Source organism: Brachycentrus maculatus, unplaced genomic scaffold (genome assembly GCF_059751285.1).
Source record: "Brachycentrus maculatus isolate JH-2025_06_01 unplaced genomic scaffold, ASM5975128v1 h1tg000034l, whole genome shotgun sequence".
Taxonomy (NCBI): domain Eukaryota; kingdom Metazoa; phylum Arthropoda; class Insecta; order Trichoptera; family Brachycentridae; genus Brachycentrus; species Brachycentrus maculatus.
The window spans coordinates 239,890-256,474 of record NW_028280788.1 but is presented as its reverse complement, the minus strand read 5'-3'; the positions used below and the strand labels follow the sequence as shown (position 1 = coordinate 256,474).

Genomic DNA, 16,585 nt, shown 5'->3' with positions numbered 1-16,585 from the left:
TGGCGAGGAAAGGAAAGTGTCCTTTCTTGGAAACAACGAAGTGATAGACCATGATCTGAGAGGTATATAAAGTTTTCAGCAAGATATTTAAGTGACATTGGGGTTTTGAAGAATATTTATTTTATTTTATTTATTTATTTGATAGATACATACATACATTTTTTTACTATATGTATTACGGCTCTTTAGGCATGGCCTGTGTTGAGCCGAAATACTTACATGTTAATACAATTTTATTTATTTATTATTATATTTATATTTTTTAATTATTAGATTATATACATTACATACAATAGATACAAGAACAATTTACAGTATATTATTATGATTACTTATGCATATTACTGCAATCAGTGTTAAACGCAGCAGCGAGACTAATTTTTGAGATTTCTAAATTCAGTCACATCACCCCACTACTTCACAAACTCCACTGGTTACGCTTTCCCGAAAGGGTTGAGTATAAACTCTGCCTACTCATGTATAAATCAATACACAATATGGCTCCAGAGTATCTTAAGGAGCTGTGTATTCCAGATGAATTGGTTGATAGACGTCTCACGCTTCGATCGGCTACAACATCTGCAATGGGCAAAGTTATCTTACCAGCTCGCAACCAACGCACTAAATTTGGCGAGCGTGCCTTTGCTGTTGCAGGACCGACGGCGTGGAATGCTCTTCCACCAATGGTTAGAAATAGTGAGAGTGAGATGATCTTTAGAAAAAGACTAAAAACACATTTGTTTGCTAAATCATTTCCACCATAATATTTTCCCCAATTCATTCACCGTGAAGCGCCCTTGAGGTATTTTTTTACGAAAATGGCGCTATATAAGTTATCCAATTTTATTATTATTATTATTACATACATGGATTGAGGAAGAGTTGTAATGTGTGGGAAGGTGTGGGAAGGTGTGGGAATTCTATTCCACTCAAGGAATGCGTTGATAGTTGGTTCATTACAACATTATTAAGATGGAAAAAAATACGAAAAAAATATATATCCTCGAGCAAAAATACTATCGTTATCAGATAATTTATGAGGTTGGGCAACTTTGCACAAGTGTCCGAAAGCAATCTGAACAAAAATTTACATGCTGGGAAAAAAGGGCGTTCACCCGAGCGGTTATTTAGACCTGAAAAGGGTCACTAAACCAAGAGAGAGACATTTCTCATTTGAAATAGGTTCTTTTTGGCGACCCTTTTAACGGCGAGTCGTTGACCGGGACCATCTACCGTACACCTATAGCATATAAACATACAGGTACAGTAAAGCCTCGAGATAACGGACCTCCATTTAACGAACTTCGGATATGACGGACAAAAATTTCAGGCAAATCTAAATAAAAAATAGAAACGTCCTGTTAATATTATGCATGCTTCAATTCAAAAGTGTCGCCGCAAACAATTTTCAGCGGCCATTATAATAAAAAATTATGTCTCAAAACTTTAAAAGTGCAAATAAAACTTGATTAATTTATTTGTTGATTTGTTAATAAAATACAACTAGGTAGACTCAAAAAATCTGTGTTTGATTTAAAAATACATAAAACTTGATTCCTTTTTCAAAGCAGGATTACCGAAAGCAAGCGCATCGATAAATCAATTAGCAAAGTCACTTCACGTCGAGTGTCCGAAGACAAAAAATAGTTTTGTTTGTGTATTGGTTTATTTACTTATATCTAAATAGAGTTTTCAAAAATGTTGAAAAAAAGTTTTTGATTTATTTTCAACATATTTTTATTTAGCGGACTTTCGGCTTAAACGTGATATTAGCAAACACAGAATTTATTCCACCGGAGACCACCGGAGTGGTGACGTATCGCTCACTCCTTTCAAGAACGTCATAAATAAAAAATCGTCAATTTTCAGTTGTGCATGTTTTCGGAATGCCCACAAAATGTACTATATCCCAGCAAAAGCGGCATATATTTAACTTAATATTTACCCGCTACGGGGCGGAAAGTGTTGTTTTTGCATCTTGAAGAAAAGATATGTTGTAATTATTTTTATAAATATACTAAATATTTTTCAAATGGAGAAAGAACCTTCAGGTTTTACCTAAAAAGATCTGCTGCACAGTAAAAAGTTCAATAAGTGTCTTGATATTTATTTTTAATACATTGTATTATATTTTTAAACTTTAAAAACATTTTCCTGAAAAATCAAGTTTTTTGATTTATGACGTTCTTGAAAGGAGAGCGATATCCGTTCTCGCCTGATTTTTTATATTGGATAATTTTTTGTTTTTTATAATTGTTACGGACAGATCGCACACCCCGTGCGGCGGCCCTGAAAAAGAATTCCAGGCGCCTGGCGGCGAGCGAAACGGTCGCCCGTCGGAATGCGGCCCGAAGAAGGGCCTCTATGGATTCTACCGATTTCTCATGTATTTACAGAATGTGTTAGATATAAGAAAGAATAAGACAATGTTAATACATAAATGCGCCTAGATGTTAAGTTGTATAAATAGATTACTGATATAGATTACTGATAAAATAAACTTGTAAATTGTAAATTGTAATGTAATAACGAACTGTTGGAACGGCACCGGTACGGTATGAAAGTGTAGCCCGTCCGGTGCCCATTAGAGAGAGACAGAGATATGGCTGTCTCTCTCCCCCGGCCGCTGATTGGCTGTACTTTCCCACTGTCGGGCGGTACGCGATCACGGCCGGGTATATAGAGGGCGCATTTTCTAATAATAAACCAGTTCTGGTGTGACTGTTGAAACCTGTGTTTCATTTCTCCGCTCCCGCTCCTTGGACGACTCGCCGCGCCGCCAGCCTGGACCGCTTCGCCTCATTATACCGATTCACGGACCAGTTTCGGAAAGCCCTTATCAGGGCTATTGAGGTTGACTTGTCGGTCCAGTGCCCGCTCTTCCCGGCTCATACATCCATTCACCTCCGTCCGTATCCAGCTTACTCGGTAACTCGGTACGGCGGGGCCGTCTGGAACGTCACCCCTTACAACGGTGGCATAGTTGGGAGATTCCGAAGAAGGCCAGGCGTGTACATTTTTGAGAGTCATCGCACGTAACCCACGCCGGTTACAATAATATAAGTATATCGAATTATTTTTTTTTTACAATATTTTAAATCTCTTTACCTTTCAATAACTCTTTTCCTCTCAAAACCATATAATTATTACGAAGAAAAACTTATTTTTTCAATGCAAAAACGGTGTTTTTCTCTCTTTCTTAATTAGTCCGTTATATCGAGGGTTTACTGTTTTAAATCTTTAGGATACAAAGTGCGGGAATACACTAGCAGTTTGAAGCAGTCGATGTCAGCTGCTGCAAACTGACGCAGTTTGGACATTCTGCACTTAAATGCAAACATCTCATTTCGTGCAGTCGACAGCTGTTGGCGATTACGACAGCACGACTGCTACGCAACGATTTTTTGTCGATAATTTTTTTAAATAGTGGGTGTGTCGGCTAACGGCTCAACGATTTGAAAATATTGTAAGGGTATGATTCTGATATGCCGAAAACTAATAAAATATATACTAAAAATAGATATATGAGATCTTGAGATATATCCATTCTTCCTTTGTTTTTTTTCTTTCTTATATTGTTTATTTATGTTTTATACTGATTTATTATATTTCAAAATATGATAAAAAAAACATAATAGTAAAAAAAAGGGTGGCTTTTTCGACCCACTTTTTTCCTAGAAATGGATAAGAGGGAACTAAAAAAGTTAAGGAGGAAATTTTGGAGGAAATAGAAAAAATAACGTACGTACGATGATCAAGAAGTGGGTAACCGAATTATAACTAACCATCACGCCGCTTCCCCGCAGGGGTAGGCAGAAAGAATCGAACGCCACACCACACAGTCTTTGCAAACTTATTCGCCTCTTCCACATTCATGCATCTCCTCATACATACCTGACGATTATTACGACTCCTGACCCGGCCGCTTTCAAGTATTTGACATACTCGATTGTGCCAAGTTTTCCTCGGCCTTACTCTGCTTCTTTTTCCAACTACATTCGCCTCATGAATTTGTCTAACCTTTCTTTCCTCACTCATACGTTCCACATGTCCAAACCATCTGAACACACCTTTCTTTTTTTATCGATAATGCTTATCTCAGCCTTGCATTCTTTCCTTATTTCATCATTCGAACATCTATCAATCACCGTTTTGACACACATTCGTCTGAGGGATCGCATTACGAATTATTCATACGTAATCGAATAATAACATTTCCTAGGGCGATGGGCCCAAAAGTTTGGGAGTCTCCGGTTTAGAATGTAGATTTTTCGATGATGCGAATTGATACGACACTGACCTTAATTTATTTATTTTAGCACACCTTCTATAGAAAAAAAAATACTGCAACAAGTTTTACATCCAGTACATTCATCGTATCCTAAGAATATGAATCAGACTCTAATTTATTACACACGACGAAGAATGAATAAGGTTTCCTGTTTATTGAAAATGTATGGTAGATATTTTATTTAAATGCAGAAATATTGTCTATAAATACGACGATTGGATCTTGTAAGCATCAATTAATAAAATACTCGATGAAGACGATAGACTTGTAATGATATAAACGAGTTTCTCGGGATCATTTCAAAGGAAGGAGGTAAAGAACGAGATATTTTTTTAACCAGGGAATTATTTATATTACTCCTAGGGGTTAACATCCTGGAAGAATATAACCTTAAAACTATGAACGTTACTTCTTGCGTACATTTATTTATTATAAACAGGCGTCGTTATCTCGAGGATTCTTTGTACAATATTGGAAATACAAGCTAAGTATTTTTAATTGAAATGCTGGACAACCAAGGTCGATTGTAAACACAAATTTAACGGATCTTGTAGCGACATTGAAGGTTTTTAAACTCAGTCGAAATGCACAAAACACTCAAATAAACATTTACATATTTATTTATCACATATACAGAAACGTAAATAATAAATTACTCACACAACTGTTCCGCAAAGACTTGGTGCTGGGTAAATCCAATACATAAGAGAACCAAAACTATTAAACACCAGATGCTAAATTCATGACATACAGCCATTTTAGTAAATAAAACACAGCACTCTCGCGAATTTCACATTCGCGATAATATAAAAAATAATAAATATCTCAATCATTCATTGTTGACATAACTAAAGAGATCACTGTCAAAACACCACCTCGCGACACAAACGACGCACGCTGACTGACTTGTCGGTAAAGAAGTTAGCAGTTTACCTGCCAATGATGAATCATAGCACTGCTAGTGACATCTATCTTTGACGTTTGTGTATTTTGTAGTAAGTAATTCCGCTAGATGTCCGAAACAGTAAAATACCGGCGCAGAACGTATACGAAGATATGATATACTTACATACTTATATGATGAAATAAATTAAATAAAAATCTGGTTTGCCTTCAAGTATATATTTTAATCGATAGTTTACATACTGAAACTACATATTAAAAAGAGGTTAGTTATTGGCTCACCAATCAGGTTGGTTTAGTCAGTATAGATTTAAAACAACCATTTATCATACCAATGATTTTTCTTGTCTAAATGTATATACTTACTTACTTACTTACATAGTATATTTAGTTAATTTTTAATTATTTATTATATTGAGGTATTATTGACTTTTTATGATGAAAAATAATTTAAAAACACTCCTCACGATAATTATTTAAAGTTAAGTACATTTAAATTCTATTTTATTTTCAAATGTTAATCAACTTTTAATTAAAAAAATGTCATTTTTTAAACACTATTTTTGACAATTATTGTTATTTACATATGAGCATGCGAAAAGTGACAAAGTCAACCCACGTAATTTTAATATAAACTCAATTAAATGTTTAAAAAAAATTATGAATAAGATTCCCAAATTAAATTGCATTATTGAGTTTCCAATTTTTTATAAAAGTAAATTGATTTAGAGTCATAAGAGTTTAGTTCAATTATGTTTAGACTTAGATCAATTTACTTGAATGCATAATAAAGCAGTAAGTACTTAGCTTACGAAATAAAGTCAATAAGTATTCCTCAATTAAAAATAATATGTAAAAACATGCACAAATATAAGTCATAATTAATCCAGGCAGTCTATCTACCAAATACCTATAAATCATACATTTTAATGTATTAAGATTAACCATACATGATAATAATAAATAACTTTAGATTAGGAAGATTCTTAAAATAAACATTTTACAAAATTATTTAATTTTTATTATGGAGAATGTCTTGTATCTCTTGCAAGCTCTTCCCTTTTGTTTCGGGAAGTAAGAACTGTACGAAGAAGAAACCCATGAAGGTGATGATAGCGAATATCCAAAAAGGATAATGCATCCCTATAGCATCTCCGATGGCCCCGAAGTACTTGGTGATCAGGAATGCCAGGATCCAAGTAAAGGATGTAGCGATGGTCGAGCCGAGATATTTGATGTCAGGGTGAAGAAGTTCTCCAATGACTGCCCAGGCCAGAGGACCGTAGCCTGAAAATATCATAAGAAACAAAATTATTATATTTATCAGATGAATGTCAACAGCTGAGAAATATATCCCACAGAGATTATTCCCAAATAGGTTTAAACATTGTATTATGAGGGTACAACGGGTGATGTGAAAAATATTCTTAATTTATTTATTACTTACTGAAAACTAAATGATTTTTATTTCAGTGTTTTATATTAATGTTCATTAATTATCGTATTCATTGAATTCAAAAATATTTACAAGTAACATATGTATATTAAAAATACTCTAGCACTACTAAATTGCGCATTTTGGATAATGAACAAGGGTTTTGCATTTATTTTTGCAGGAAAAAAATCCTGCAATAAATTAAAAAGTACTTTGAATAAAACAAAATTGAAAAATATTTTGTTAGGTTTTAATTTTCCTCAAATGTTACGGCCTACCGAGAATAGCCTTACTAATACTTCCTGGCACTTAAAATGTTAAATCTAATATATGTATATTTATAAATCAGATATGGTCTTACCGACGCAAAAAGTGCTTGTGTAAATAACCACAGCAGTGATTGGAAGCCACGATAAGTGCTCTATAGCTGGGTCGCCATTGTAATCAAGTATGAAGAAAACGCCAAGTAATGTCTGTTGAAAACAAAATATTATACGTTATTTAAAAGAAGATAATCCTGTTAGTCTAGCGCGCTATACGACTGAAAGCTTTAGGATGGGCTGCGTTTGGTAAATTATCAAATTCCCTAAAATCCCCACACATTGCCATCCATCTAAAGAGGAAAACATTTGATGCATGTGTACTCCCATATGGATTTGAGACATTTACCTTAACAAAACGAATCATATATAAACTCCAGGTAACACAAAGACCAATGGAGAGAAGGATGCTAATCACATACCTTAGGGACTGAAAAACAAATATTTGGATAAGGGAAAAGACCAAAATAAAAGATGTGGCTTAAAGTATCGCAAAACAAAAGTGGAATTGGGCAGGCCATGTAGCACTATTGGTATTATACAAGTACATAAGTTATTTTGTTTTAATATTTAAAGCGTCATGTTATTCTACAAAGTTAATGCCAAATCATGAAATAAAACACTTGAAGATAGTTAAAAAGATTTTTTTTTAAATACACACCAAAGCGATTCCCATGCAAATTGAAGAAAACTTCAGAAGCCATTTTTTCCCCACTTTATCCACGACAAATGGTGTCACAGTGCTTGCCACTACTTGAACAACTCCTGTAATAAAATAAATTGTTAAATAATACCATTAATCATATTTATTAATTGAATACACATTCTTATAACCCTTATCCGCACACCATGGTGCATAGAGGCTTATCGTGAATGCATCAGTTTCGCGATTCACAAGTCCAGGATGATATTTACTCAATACTGTAATATAAACAAAACCAAGATAAGGCTTGTTAGGAGTTTGGTCCACTCTATTTTTCTTTATGCTGCTGAAACATGAACCATAAAAGCAGCAGAAAAGAGACAAATTGACAATTTTGGAATGTGGTGTTGGAGGCGCGTGCTCTGAATTTCATGGACAGCTAGACACACCGACGAGTCCATTCGCCAGGAACTACACTTGTATGGCATGACTCTGGCCAATGTCTGTAAAACGGATTCTTCAATTCTTTGGACACGTTGCGCGTGGCACATAGGATAACCTGGAATGACTGGTTGTGATCGGTAGCCTGAAGGGGAAGAGAGGGAGAGGAAGATCCCCCAAGATGGACTGATCAAGTTAAGTCAGCTGCAGGCACCTCAGTGGTTGGAGCGCTACGTGCAGCGCATTCAAGGGATAACTGGAAAAGAGTCATTACTTCCACAAGGGTCTCAACCCTCAGTAATGATGAATAAGACGGAGAAGAAGAATAATAAAAAAAATATTTATGTCTTTTTATTGTTACAAATCGGTAGTATAAAGGCAAAGGGGTATATCTGTCAAATTTTACATTTTCTAAGTTTGTTCCACAAAATGTCTAAAATAAAACTATTCCATAATCTGGCAAAAGAATAAAGCTGTAGTTGCAATACATATTTAGTTTTTTAAAGATATGTACATATAAAAATACAAAGAACAAATGAATTATTTAATTTCACAAGTTTTTTTTGCTCTCCTGTAAAATTTGGTCTGAGACAGATATACCCCTTTGCCTTTACACTACCAAAATATTTGGTCTCTTATTTGTTTGAGGTCAACAAATGGGAGGGTGAATCTCATTGTAACGGGTTTTTAGGCATCCAAACCTCAATACATATAACAAATGACTTGGTATACCAATTTTTTTAAACCCCTTGAAATTCATTACATCAAGGTTTCACTGGATTATTCTATATAATTTCTTCAAACATTGTATTTACCTATTATAATTGGTGATATTTCTGGGTCTAAATTCGTTCCCGTCTTCTCGAAAATAGTCTGCATATAAAACTGGACAACATTGATCCCGCTGAACTGTTGAAGGGCCAGTAATCCGCAGGTGAGGTACATGGCTTTGATGTTTGCCCGGGAGGTCCACAGATCACTGAAGGACGCTCTTTTGGAGCTGCTGTTGATTTGACTGTCTCTAAGATTAGCGAGTTCTTCTTCAACTATTTCCTTAGATTTTCCTCGCAGTTTTTGTAGAGCTAATGTGGCTTCTTCATAATAGCCTAACAAAAAATGGTTAATCAATTTTTTATTCATAATAATAAAATTTTTAGCTAAATTATAAATCACCATGTAAACGAAACATTGTCTCAAAGGCGCTGTGCAAATTTTCTTATTTATTTCATCTTATGCTAACTAAATTCCAGTTGTGTAAGATTTTTATTTATTTCTTTACTTGGCTTATATTACATTTAATACAAACCTTTTTTACACTTAATTAACATCATATTTATTATTTATATTTACATCTTTTTACAGTATACAAAACAGTTCTTTTTAAATTCTTTCAGACTCTTCATTCTTCATACATTTAGGCATTTCATCATACAATATCAAACCCTTGTACATTCAGATGTAAATTTTATTAATTGAATTGGTAGTTACACTGGCTAAAACACCCTAGAAGGGAAAAAGCCACAAAAAAATAAGAAGGAGAATCCTAATTGCTTTAGAAACATTGCCATGCATTAACTTATGTATGAAAACATAGGTTTAAAAATAAATTCTAGTTAATTTGGTCCCTTAAATTTAATAAAACGAGCTGTTACCGTAGTATGAATGTTAGAATACCTTTTTTCACAAGATAACTGGGGCTCTCAGGCATGAAGCAGAATATGACCATAAACAGGACAGGTGGCACCATGGAGATGATACTAAGAGTGAGGTAGGAGACAAACGGACCAACTGAGTAAACCAGCAAAAAGCCAAGCACGAGGAATATCTGCAGAAACGATCCCAATGCACCTCTCACATTATCCTGAAACAAAATTTTGAATCTGTCTTCTTCTATTTGTTTTCTCTTATGTCAGATCCTCCCAGCATTGGCGATCACTCTGGCAAAGGTTTCGCGGTCCTGTATCGTCTAGAATGATTCCTTCACCCCTCTTATACCGGTGCAGTCATTAATGTTCTAACACACTGTCCCAACACAGATGAAAATTTAACATGTTTGTAGCTAGAAGAAACAAAAACCCACTAATTTATCTTTAAACCTTGTCCATAATAAGCTAGGTAAAAAGCAAATGCTGCTATCATCTAAAAAAAAAGTCGAAAATGTTGCGCAGCCACTATGTTTGCTTTCTGCCAGTTCCTCACAGTCCTTCCATCTCTTCCATCATGATTAAATGCAAAAGGTGGTATTTATCTCCACGAAATACATGACCCTGATATGAGGATATCTATATAAAGCGCTTAACGAGAACCTTCACATTTTAAACCATCATAGTCATTTGTAGCATCCTGTTTTTTTTAAACGTATTAATTTTTACTTTATAAAATAAAACTGGAGCTTTGTTTTTTGAACACATTTTTATTGGTATTTTTCTCCAATCAGTTTCAACAAGAACCTTGTCATTATCAGAGTTAAACATGTACTATGTATGTCTAGTTTTATTTTATAAATATTGTAAAATGTGCCACAAATTATTTGCAAAAAACATCCAAGAAAATATTTTATAATATGATTTGAACTCATCGATATTATTCTTTACCGGTTTTGAGACGTATCCGTCTTTACACCATGACAATCACTATCGAGTAAAACTATATTTTACCTTGATAAAAAAACTATCCGTTAAATCCATAGATCTTAACTAAGTAGCTAACCATTGTGTCGCTTACTACAGGGGTAGGCAGTGAGAATCCAATGTCACACCACTCTGTCATTGCAAATATTCTTTACCTCTTCTATGAATATTCATCTCCTTATACATACCCACCGATAACTTCAACTTCTCACTTTCAAGTATTTCATACTTGATCATGTCAAGTTTTCATCGGTCTTCCTCGGTTGTATCTTCAACTACATCCGCCTGATAAATTTGTTTTACTATTCTTTCCCCACTTATTTATTCAACACACCTTTCTTAATTTAATTGATTTTACTTATCTTAAAAATAAATAAAAGTGATTTTTTCACTGTCATATTTATTCAATATTACCCTGGACTGGTACCTGAAGCGGAGGGCTGATCACCTTTCTTTCATGTGTAAACGATCAAGATAACACTGCGTTTATATGACGCAGTGCCCTATGCACCATTGGGGAGCGGATAAGGGTTTTATTATTATTATTATTATTACTTATCTCAGTCTGGCATTCTTTCCTAAGTTCACCATTTGAACATCTATCATACATTGTTTAGGTGCACTTTCATCTAAAAGATTTGACTGCATTCGGTCACCTCACGCTTCACTTCCATGAATTGGAATTAAATCACTTCTAAATTTGTGATTTTCCAATAACACATTGATTCTTATGACAGCCTTACCTCCGCTATTTCTCCTACGTACATGGGAACGCAGGTGAACACTTGCCCCAAGGCAAGTCCCCACAACACTCTGGCAGCATATATTTGACCAACTTGTTTGGCTGTAGCAACTAGAATCCATCCAACCAGCAAAGGGATCCCACTAGCTATGAGTGTTTTCTTCCTTCCAAATATGTCTGTAGAGATTCCAGAATAAAGTGGACCTATAGATAAAGAAAAGAAAAGCGAGTAAAAAAAAAAAAAATGATAAAACATGCTTGATATATCGCTCACTCCTTTCAAGAATGTCATAAATCAAAAAACTAGATTTTTCAGTAGAACGTTTTTAAAGTTTAAAAAGGTAATACAATTTATTAAAAATAAATATCAAGCCACTCATTGAACTTTTTACTGTGCAACAGATCTTTTTAGGAAAACCTGAAGGGTTTCTCCATTTGAAAAATATTTAGTATATTTAAAAAAAATATTAAACAATAACTTTTCTTCAAAATGCAAAAACAACACTTTCTGCCCTGTAGCAGGTAAACATTAAGTTTAAAATATGCCGCTTTTGCTGGGATATAGTACATTTTCGCAACTGAAAATGGATGATTTTTGATTTATGACGTTCTTGAAAGGAGTTAGCGATATTTAGTTTCTAAAATGTCAAATTTGAAGTGAAAAACCTATATTAGTCACCATCTATCTGGGCTCCATTTGTATATAACAGGGGACCTCAGAAAAGTGTCGAGAAATAGTTGGTTTTTCAGTTTTTATTAAAATTACCTAGCGTCCAAGTGACTCTGAAATCTAGCTACGTATTATGCAACACCGCTTATCATGGCCCAACTCAGGCTCCAACTTTTTAAATTCTATAGCCTATGCCTACTCGTGAGTGGATTTACTCTTTATGTTTAAAGGTACTATAATTTCATGTAATTCATGAGTGAAAAATACTAGTTGGTTTCTCAGAATACAAATGGTCGGCCTATATTGGCAGGCCCTCTGGGTTGCCATAGATCGGCCCTTCAGGTATATTAGAACCACGAGTAGCTCGGCTAAAGACTGGCAACTTACTTACAGCTGCACCAACTGTCAGTAGAGATCCAATCCAGGAACTTTGGTCATCCGTTATTACTTCGTCTAATGGGGTTTTATCTTTATCAAAGAGCAAGGGTATGGTTGGTGACGTCCATCCCATGCATATTCCTATGGAAAGGATGCCCAAATTTGCTGAAAGAAAATAAAAAATCAAGGTAGAATATCTTAAGATAAAGTACCTACCCATTTTACATAAGTAAATTCATGGTCAGCGTGTTTAGCTACCGTGCTGGAGGTCCCGGGTTCGATTCCCAGAAGGGTGAAAATGAATATTAGTGATTTTTACCCTGTAATATTTATTTAATATCACCCTGGTCTGGTTCCTGAAGCGCAAGAGTTGAAGACCTTGCCTTCATGTAAGTAATGATCAAGAAAACACTACGTCAATTCGATGCAGTGCCCTATGCACCATTAGGTGAGGATAAGGGTTATAAGTAAGTAAATTCATGATAAAGCGCCCTTGAAGCGCTGTGTAAATTATCAAAATTTATTTGTATAAATATTTAATAATAATACAGAAATTTAGTACATTTTGAGTATATCCAAATACTTGTTCACAAATCTGGATTATCTTCAATAAGTTGTTATTTTTTACATTATTTTTTGACATCTCAACATAGATGAAGAAGAATATAGAAGTCTGGGCATTTACGGGGCTTACGACCGTCATAAATAGAGTAAATAAATCTGTAGTTCTCATAACTAGTCGTGTTTACGTAAACTCAAAAGTAATCTTATGCATGTGTTTTATTTTATTATTTATGAAATAAAATACATAAGTAACAAAAAAAATCAGTATTTAATTATACCATTTTTAAAAGAGTTTTCCTTTATCATTGTTATTGATCAATTATGCGTGTTATAAAATATGTACATCTAAATGCGGAAAACTACATTCCTTTATAGCAATTAATATCTACTACACACACACGCACACACATGTCGTAAGTCCCGTAAATGCCCAGACTTCCATATTTTTATTAATCTATGTTGAGATGTCAAAAAATAATAGTCCTTTTTATATTATTTTTTGACATCTCATCAAAGATGAAGAAAAATATGGAAGTCTGGGCATTTACGGGGCTGACGACCGTCATAGGCTGGTTTAAGTGATCACTTTACACACGTGTAACATTCACCAATTCTACCCATTATTGACGACCACACTACTCAAATTCTTGGAAGTTCTATATATATGAACCAATTTAGAAACCTTGTTCATGAATCACTGGAACTTCACGAGAGACATCTATTGGTGAGATGTAAAGAAGCTTTTTATTGAGCAGAAACTCTTAGATGTCAAAAAATAATATGAAAATAACTCCTGTAATTGGAGATAATCCAGATTTTGTGAACAAGTATTTGGACACACTCAAAATGTTGTAAGTCCTTTTTACATTTATAAACTTAAAATGTGGTATTTTGCAAGAATTTTATATTAATATTAAAATTATTCGCAAGTGCATAATATACCGTTGAAAATGTTAAAAAAAAAACATCGATTAAAAAAACTCAAAATAGGTGTCTGATGCTTTAAGTATTGTATATGATTTGATAAGGACAATTTAATATATTAGAAACGGAGATATTTCCCGATTGTTTTTTGTATGAATAATTTTTCGATTAACCGAATAATCATTAAATGGGAAAACAATAATTTCCCATGTATTTACTGTCTGTTGACACATCAAATCACGATTCAAAATAAATAAAATATCAAAAATTAAATGAGAAAATCATACCTGCTCCTGCGGCAACATATTGCCGCCATTCCTGTCCAATTTCCATATTTTTATTCAAAAAAATAACAATGGTTCGGTATATCACTTTTTACATTGATTAAGTATATTTTGATACAGCGACAAACGCAACACTGCTCTCTTTCACCGGTAGATTGCAATTGATATTGTTTGATGATATATCCACATATGTACCAACGCAGGCAGGTTCGTATAAAACATACATGCGCGAATGTGTACATATACTAAAGGAAATGAAAGTCTTGTTTACCAGTTATTCAATTCGGGTTTTTCACGTGAGATGAAAAAAATATGATCATAAGTAGGTTTTATCTGAGATCATCAATTCGATATGAAAAAACTCAGTGAGTGATAAACCGAATCTTTTAAAATAGTTATAAATCGATTTAAAAGGAAAACCAGAAATTAATTTAGTTTGGATTTTTTGATAAGGTTTTAGAAATAAAATTTTATATTTTACTCATTAACATATACAAATACATACTGATACATATACGTAGATTGATAAACCGTTTTTAATATACACGCGTTGCTTCGGCTCAGTGAAATTAAATGGAAAATAGAAGGCACACATTTCTTTTACGTATAATTTCACAATGAAGCAATCAAAATATTAAAAATCTACGGAGTGACAGCACTGTCTATAAGCATGCTGTCCACCACAAGCAATTTTAAGTATAGTATGCGTTTCTATTACGTTCAACAGATATCGCTGCCATTGCGCCAAAAAATGGTCTAAAAAAACATGTTTTTACCTGGTACACATATACACATGTATGTGTGTATGTGTGTATGTGCGTGTGTGTGTTTAAAATCAGTAAAATATAATATATTGTAAATATTATGATTTAAAAGGCGAAGAAAATTTTTTGAAAAACGTGTTTTTTTAATGAAGACTTTTTTTTATCAAGAATTCAAAGATCAAAGAACATTTTTCTCGTTTTCTTTGAAAAAGAAAAACTAAATTTTACCATTCAATTGTTTATGATTTGCCGCTATTTGCCTGTCAACTTTAATATATTTTTAAAACTGATTAAAATCTTGATACCTAATCAAAAGTATCTGTAATATTTTAACACTTATCTGTTTATCGCAAATACAGGATATTTTTTTATCAGTGGCTATACAATACATTAGTACTTCGAGGTATTTTGTGACATAAAAAATATTTAAAGATAACATTGATTAATAATATTATTTACTACATTTTGAGTGTGTCCAAATACTTGTTCACAAAATCTGGATTATCTCCAATTACAGGAGTTATTTTCATATTATTTTTTGACATCTCATCAAAGATGAAGAAGAATATGGAAGTCTGGGCATTTACGGGGCTGACGACCGTCATAGGCTGGTTTAAGTGATCACTTTACACACGTGTAACATTATTAAATTATTAAATTATCTGGTCAAATTATAAGCTTAATAATAAAAACGAAAATGGTATTTTCTGGCGTTTCTCATGTGTGTGATTATAATCCAGGATTCGGATCTCACATACTAATATAAGAGTTTCTGCTTAGTAAAAAGCTTCTTTACATCTCACCAATAGATGTCTCTAGTGAAGTTCTAGTGATTCATGAACAAGGTTTCTAAATTGGTTCATATATATATAGAACTTCCAAGAATTTGAGTAGTGTGGTTGTCGATAATGGGTAGAATTGGTGAATGTTACACGTGTGTAAAGTGATCACTTAAACCAGCCTATGACGGTCGTCAGCCCCGTAAATGCCCAGACTTCCATATTCTTCTTCATCTTTGATGAGATGTCAAAAAATAATATAATAATATTATACTCATTCTGGGTACCTTTGTACATTTTGTGCATTTTAAAATATTTTAAAACAATGATTTAATTCTAATTTTGTTTGGAATCCAAAACTGTTCAATTCATTCTACACAGACAATGTTAGACATTGATTACCTAAGTTTGTTTCGATTTAAAATTTTGATTAAATATTTATTTTAAAAAAAAAAGATTTTACCTTCTTATAACGTATAACTCATATCGCTCACTCCTTTCAACAACGTCATATATAAAAAAAAAATCATCAATTTTCAGTTGTGCTTTTTTTCGGAATACCCACAAAATGTACGATATCCCATTACATTTTGGGCGGTATATTTTTAACTAAATATTTACCCGCTACAGGAAAGTGTTGTTTTTGCATTTTGAAGAAAAGGTACTGTTTAATATTTTTTTTTAAATTTACTAAATATTTTTCAAATGAAGAAAAAACCTTCAGGTTTTACCTAAAAAGATCTGTTGCACAGTCAAAAGTTCAATAAGTGGCTAAAATTTATTTAAAATATATTTAATATATTTTTAAACTTTAAAA

The 16,585-nt window shown here is 33.4% G+C and overlaps 2 protein-coding genes across 2 annotated transcripts in view; both read right to left on the bottom strand.

The window, feature by feature from the left end:
* Meltrin (disintegrin and metalloproteinase domain-containing protein meltrin) overlaps positions 1–5,194 on the bottom strand; it is a 113,199-nt gene extending 108,005 nt beyond the window's left edge. Inside the window, exon 1 of the mRNA XM_088274582.1 lies at positions 4,952–5,194. Coding sequence (XP_088130708.1) covers positions 4,952–5,048 — 97 coding nt within the window. The 5' untranslated portion in view covers positions 5,049–5,194. The remainder of the gene's footprint in view (positions 1–4,951) is intronic.
* Positions 5,195–5,405: 211 nt separating this feature from the next.
* Positions 5,406–14,364, bottom strand: LOC148312724 (facilitated trehalose transporter Tret1-like). Its single transcript, XM_088274550.1, has 8 exons — positions 14,229–14,364; positions 12,463–12,618; positions 11,407–11,609; positions 9,708–9,894; positions 8,849–9,139; positions 7,611–7,714; positions 6,991–7,102; positions 5,406–6,481 (listed from the first exon to the last, which is right to left on the bottom strand). The coding sequence occupies exons 1-8, from the start codon at positions 14,272–14,274 to the stop codon at positions 6,207–6,209; spliced, it is 1,374 nt and encodes a 457-aa protein (XP_088130676.1). The 5' UTR covers positions 14,275–14,364; the 3' UTR covers positions 5,406–6,206.
* Between the last annotated feature and the right edge of the window lie 2,221 nt (positions 14,365–16,585).